Genomic DNA, 6378 nt, shown 5'->3' with positions numbered 1-6378 from the left:
AACGGAAGGGACAAACCAAACCAAGAGGAAGAGGCTAAGGACCCTGGGGAGGTTGGGGACTATGGAGAGGTGAGACACAGGAATGCCCAGCCTGCCCGGGCAGAGGAGGAAGGTCCCAATGCCACTGGGAAGTGGAAACCCTGCGGCAGCTGGGGCAAGATCTAGGGTAATTGGGACAAGGGGCTCTGCAGACCCAAAACACCATCTTGATATCACAAAAGCACAAAATGTATAAGGAAGGTGAGGGTGAAGGACAAAGGGATTTCAGAAACAAAGATAATACCACTAAATAAACATCCACAGAGATAACAGTATTTCCATGCAGAATATTTATTGTAAATGTTTCCATTATAGACACGTGTTTAACAACATATCCAGTGTACATTTTAACCGGTGGCAACATCACCACAGGTTTTGATTACATAATCAACACTTTAACTTTTCCTACACATGTATATCAAATGTGAATGGTGGAATATACAAGTTAACCGTCCTCCATTAAACTACCTGAAAAATTACTCCCTCTTACTTCATTTTGCATTTTCTAGGCAGTATTTTTCCATGCTCTTTAAAAACAGACGCAGGAGCTTTGGAAGAGCAGAAATGCAATTACTTACATACAATATGATGAGAAGTGTTTCATGATATACAAGTTGACATAGTACAAGTTATTAACATAGTACAAGTTTTTACTGTGTAGAAAAAATAAACTTACAGTGAATAAATAAACTAACAGCTTTATATATCAAGTTATATATGGAGTATAAAAAGTAGTTATATATATACATATACATATATATAAGTGTGTGTGTTCTACAGTATAAATATACTATATACTTAAATATTTCACGTGACAGAACATTATTTCATCTGTTTTCAGTTTTGTACATTAAAATACATCTGGCAGTTGGGGTCTCCCCTGATCTCTGGAGACCCTGGGATCCTCTTCCCATTCCAAGGGTAGACGCACCAGCAGAGCCTCTCCTCTCCAGCCAGGGATGTCTCACACTGCAAAGACAAGACCAAGGTCAAGAGCAGCAGATGACAAGCTGACAGGGGAATGTAGAGCCATAGCTGGCCCTTTTTTCAGTGCAGCCAAGCACTGCAGAGCCAAGCCAATAGTCCCGGCTGTGAAACCAGCTGCCAATGATGCCGGCAAATCTCACACCCTCCTGGTTCTCATGATAAAATAGAGACAGTGACTGAGTGGCACATGCAATAATGACTTCTCACGTGGTTAAACAGCACAGCGTGTGCACAGCTGTCTGCTTCATAGCCCAATGTCAGGGGAGCCCAACCCAGGGGGAACATGTATCATGTGTACCCCACTGTTCATTGCCTGTGAAGTAGGGCCTAGTCCTCAGTTTCTCTCAATAAAATCTACAGAACCTGTACTTCACTGAGGCCTAAAGCACTCCTCAACATGAAATCTTGGTCTGTTTGATTTCATTTATTATCTGGCAAGCCACAAAAATGTTGTTGTGTTTTATTAGACAGTTCAGAGAGAAAACAGTGTAAAAGCTGTACAAATAGATGCTTGCTTTTCTATGTTAAGTATGTTCCCTTACTCTTTTGTATAAGTGAGGAACCTGAGATCCAAGCATTATGGGGCCTAGGAAAGTCTTCCATAGCTATTGGCTTGCTGAGCGATGGAGCTCAGGCTTAGCCCCAGGGCCCCTGGTCCAGTGCAGGTTTTCCTCCTCTGGCAGTGACACATTGACCTGTTCAATGGACTATCTTCGCCTACATGTTCCAGGTTCCCAGAGGGGTGGATCTGGCTCAAGACAACCAGTTCTGGTGTCTACTTTGGAGGGGACATTCTTTGCCATGAATGACCATGGCTTGGCAGGAATATAGGGCAGGAGTCCCTTTCACCCTGACGACACACACTGGCAAGCCCACCTACCTGTCTGCTGTGATAAAATCCATTCTTGTTGCAGTTTGGCAGGTAAAATTTGGAAATTTCTTCTCCTGATGTCTCCTGTGCCTTGGATAAACTCTCTACGACTCTGTAGAGTTCTATTCGGCAGGGCTCCTAAGAGAATAACTTTGCATTAGGATATCTAACAAGACACAGTGAATTATCAGCTTAGACAATGACAGATGGAAGAGGTTTTGTAGAAGCAGGAGTGGCCCTATGATCTGGCCATGGGGACCTGCGACTAGGTGTCATGTGATGTGCTCCTGCTGGGCCTCTTTTTCCCACCTGTGGTTAGTCTGTCTTGAGTTGTTCGGATAAAGAACAAGAACACCATTCTCTCCGTCACCAAACACTCTCTCAACACCTGCACAGAGACATCCCCAGGCAAGAACCTCAGCAACACCACAAAACTCTTCCCAACTCCACCTGCCACCTACTGAACACTTTTGGCACCTGCCATCTGGTTAGAAGAAGAGTGGGCATAGCTCTTAATTAAGAATTTAGCAGAAGAGATTTCTAGATTTTGAATAACTTTCCTCTGCAATCTACAAGGTTATTTTACATAAACTAAATCAAGTGAGGATTAAGGCATTCATTTGGATAATTTAAGAATTAACTTTCCTCCATTTATCATTATTCTCAGATTAAATTCCAAAGTATTAAGAAAATGGTTTAATCCTCCCTTTTTCTGGGTGGGCATGTTTGTGGAAGCAATTATTTTTCTCAAATCAAGTCACTCCGACTTTGATTCTCTGTCGCCCTCAAGTGGTAGAATTCAAAACAGACATTAATTAAGATAATGGGGAGTTGATGTTTGGGAAGATGTAAATTCTGAAGGTAGATATTGGTGGTGGTTGCAGAATAACGTGCATTACTTATTGTTACTTAATGCCACAGAAATCTATGCTTTAAAATAGTTAATGATGTATATTAGTTAACGCCATAGAAACCTATGCTTCAAAATAGTTAAAACAGTAAATTTTATGTCTATTTTATGACAATTTTTTAAAGGGAAGCAAATGATACAATGGAGGTGAAAGCAGTCAGGGCCTTGTACTAAGTTTTGGAACAATGTAATTCAATGTTCTGACACCCTTATTGAGAGGAGTTCAGAGACATGAAGTAACCTATTATCAGGAACTATATTTTCTTTGCATCCAGTAGGCATCTCTCCTGAAAGTCCTTGTGTTCACAGCTTGAGAAAGTTTAGCTGAGAAATGGCCACTAGGTTTGGGGGGAAAGCATTTCTTTCCAGGACATCAGGACCAGGAAGGAGTGGACCAGGTCTGCTTGTCACAGCCTACTCAAGCTACGGCCTCTGACAGGAGAGTTCCCACCACCCACCTGCTGGGCCTCACCTTCCATTTTTTGATGTTGGTGACATGGAGAGCCTTCGAGCCATCATAGGTACTGATGGCATCCCAAAGAATGGAATGATCCTCTTCAGAAGGGGCCATCAGATGGAAATTATCCAGGAGCTCCTCCTCAGTTATCTCTGTGCTTTCAGGGCTCCCTGCCTCTGGAAAGGAAACATTGCAGACCCCATGAGCCCTCTCAAAGCATCTGTACCTCCGTGACCCCACGAGTTCACTTCTTTCCCTCAAAACCAGTCTGGGTCATGAGGATGGCCACATTCCTTAACCTGATTTTCACTGACTCTCACTGTAAAGGACCTTGTAATGGTTTCCAGGAAGAGGAATGACAAGAGCAATGCCAGCTCTGTTCCTGACAATAGTAAGTTTTGGGGACTGGCAAGGATGCCCCACGTTTCTGCTTTTAAAGCAGCAGGGGAGCAGAGCAACAAACGCATTTGCTGAGGCTGAGAACAACCCTAAAGAAGCCAGGATTGGAGTTCAATTCCTAACTGCATTAGTGGGGAGCCTTGTAACCTCAGCTTCCCCATCCTTAAAATAGGGATTTTACTAATATCCCTGAATGAATGGTACAGTTCATCTAGAAGAGGAATCTAGAATGCAGCTCTCCTGACCCAAAGTACTACCCTCTGCTATTTTGGGACCCCTGCCTTCCCACATCCTAAGGGACTTATCTGAAACAATGCCAACCCACCCTCGTGCCAAGAGGATCTTGCAGATAGAGTCCAAAGGTGCATGAACAGAATCAGAAAACCGGCTATAAGGGACCCCCTGTGGAAATTCCTCTCCTTGAGGATCAGTGAGAGGACTCCCTTTCATTTCCTCTAAAGGGCAGAGAATCTCAGGAAAACCCTGTTCCCTCCTTGGAAGGGTCACTGACTCTCACGCACTCACTCCAACACCCTATCAGGGTATGGAAGTCCTGATTCCTCCCAGAATGGCACAGGACGTGCAAGCAGCCCAGATGAGGAGATAGGGGCTGGAGTAGAGAAAGAGGCATTTCCTCCACTTCCCGCTACAAACAAATGCCTGCTTAAATCCAGGAAAGAACCTGATTGTCATGTTCTTAGGGGGCAACATACACATCAAACATTGTTTTTCTATGGCAATGAATGGAAGTGAAGCTTTTAGCCTCACATTATGTTCTGTAAACATCTGGGTAGCACATACTGTATCCAGGACGTATATTACAAAGGACATTCCAAACACCTCCTGGGGAGGCCAGCAGGAGGGATTCCCTTCTTAGGCCTTCCCCGGATGCTCCAGCCACTGGGGCTGCCCACGTGCTGGCAAGGAGACTGGTGGGGGACCCAGGGTGGCAGCCCAACTGCGGAGGCAGCCCCACCGCCTCCCTCTACTCTTGCTGTCTGGGTATCTAAAGATCACTGGGCTACGAGGACCAAGTGCGAGCTTCCTCCTTGAGTCTCCACTAAGCTTTGTGTGCCCTGGAACATCTTCCTTCTTTTCCCAGGGCACGTCCTGCCAAGACCATGCAAGGATCGGTCTCCACTCCAAGCTCCTTCCCCACCTACGTGCTCTAGTTTCAAGCTCTAATTGTGGACAAGCCCCTGCCCGGCTCCAGCCCCACCCAGCAGTTAGGGGAGTGGGGACCGGAGGTGCCGGTGGGCAAGGAGGTGCTGGGGCAGGGGCGGGACTGTGGTACCTGCAGCCTCGGTATTGGGAGCGGAGGCGTCAGACTCCTGCACGCAGGCGCCTTGGCCGCGGGTGAGGGCGTGCAGGGGTTGCTGCTCCCCCGGCAGAGCGCGGCAACTGAGTCCCTGGGCGCAGCGTGCAGTGGCCACACCGCACGCGGCGCCCAGAGGCAGGGCGCACATCGGGCAGCACCCGCAGCCGGCAGACCGGGTGACCTCCGAGCACGAGGCGGGTACCGGCGGGCAGAGAGCGAGCTTCTCGGGGGAGCAAGGCGCGCACTGCCACGGAGCGCCGGCTGTCACGCCGACCTGGACAGTCAGCAGGAGCAGTACCAGCCAGACGCGAGCAACGGGGACCTCTGACATCTCCAGGCGCGGGCAGCAGACAGGAGCCGAGGCTCTCTGGGCTGGTGGCGGCGGGCGGTGGCCCATACTCTGGACGAGTGACAGTGGAGCGGTGGCCAGTGCTCTCTGGGAGGGTGGCGGCGGCGCGGCGGCAGATGCTCGCTGGATGGGACGGCGGTGGCCGATGCTCGCTGGACACAGCGCGCGCCTTATAAAGGGCACAGGCCGCGCCACTTGCACCAGGAGGTTAATGATTGGCAGCGCGGCACGCTAGGAGCTGAGTGTTCAAAATAAGTTTGTTTTGCTAGTGCGCCCAAGGCCCTACGCAAACCGCAGGTGGGAGGAGGGTAGACGGTTTTGATTTCATACTGTTTGTCCTGTTGTTAGGGGGTTCAGGCCCTGAGTTAAAGTCCAGTTCTAACAAGTGCTCAGCTGGGAGGGGAATGGCGTTTGTTTTTGTTAAAACGACAGCCCAGGCCCAGCTGGTCAGGCTCTTTAATTGACACAGAAAAAGCCCTAGAGATCTCCTGCAAAGCGTCTCCTGCAAAAATCAGAACCTCCTGGGTAACACCAGCCCACCCAGCAGTTCTCAAATGCAGAAACCAAGGTCCCACGTGAGGAAAGGCGAGACGGGATTAGAATCCGGGTCTCTGCAAGCCCTAGCAGGTTATCTGTGGAAAAGCCCAGAATTGCTTCTCTTTCTGCAGGAAAAAGCCTCCAACCTGCAAAAAAACAAAAACCAAAACAAAACAAAAAAACACAGTTCATCCTAGGGCTCTGCCAAGCTCTCCAATCTCACTCTACCTCCAAGAGCCTTTCTCCTCTTTGGAGGGGCAGTTAAGAAGGTCTAACAAGGCCTTGTCAGCAGTGGAGCCAGGATCCCAGGGCACCTGTGACTTTCAGGCACAGGCCAGATATTTATCAGTAGCAAATGCAATGGTTTTCTCTTTAGTTAAAATTCTCATTTATTGGATATTCTCTTTCACAGGAAAGAAGTCACAAGAAAAAAATCCTTCAGAGAAAGTTAGAATCACGCTTATCTCCAGGAGTTGCAGGCTCTCCCCGTGACTCCCTCCATGGCCTTCCA

General features: G+C 48.0%; 1 protein-coding gene across 1 annotated transcript; it reads right to left on the bottom strand.

Moving 5' to 3' along the window:
• Positions 1-314: 314 nt before the first annotated feature.
• Positions 315-5471, bottom strand: IGFBP1 (insulin like growth factor binding protein 1). The gene is made up of 4 exons (XM_023226481.2): positions 4958-5471; positions 3280-3440; positions 1907-2035; positions 315-1008 (listed from the first exon to the last, which is right to left on the bottom strand). The coding sequence occupies exons 1-4, from the start codon at positions 5376-5378 to the stop codon at positions 877-879; spliced, it is 843 nt and encodes a 280-aa protein (XP_023082249.1). The 5' UTR covers positions 5379-5471; the 3' UTR covers positions 315-876.
• Positions 5472-6378: the final 907 nt, after the last annotated feature.

This window comes from Piliocolobus tephrosceles, chromosome 8 (genome assembly GCF_002776525.5).
Source record: "Piliocolobus tephrosceles isolate RC106 chromosome 8, ASM277652v3, whole genome shotgun sequence".
Lineage (NCBI taxonomy): Eukaryota > Metazoa > Chordata > Mammalia > Primates > Cercopithecidae > Piliocolobus > Piliocolobus tephrosceles.
The sequence above is the reverse complement of the archived record's forward strand: the minus strand, read 5'-3'. Positions and strand labels throughout refer to the sequence as shown.

Coding starts and splice junctions, on each gene's coding strand:
- IGFBP1 (XM_023226481.2), bottom strand. CDS start 5,378: ATGGGCCACCGCCCGCCGCCACCAGCCCAGAGAGCCTCGGCTCCTGTC. Junction 3,441..4,957: donor TCCCAATACCGAGGCTGCAG/GTACCACAGTCC, acceptor TTTCCTTTCCAG/AGGCAGGGAGCCCTGAAAGC. Junction 1,009..1,906: donor GATTTTATCACAGCAGACAG/GTAGGTGGGCTT, acceptor TTGTCTTTGCAG/TGTGAGACATCCCTGGCTGG.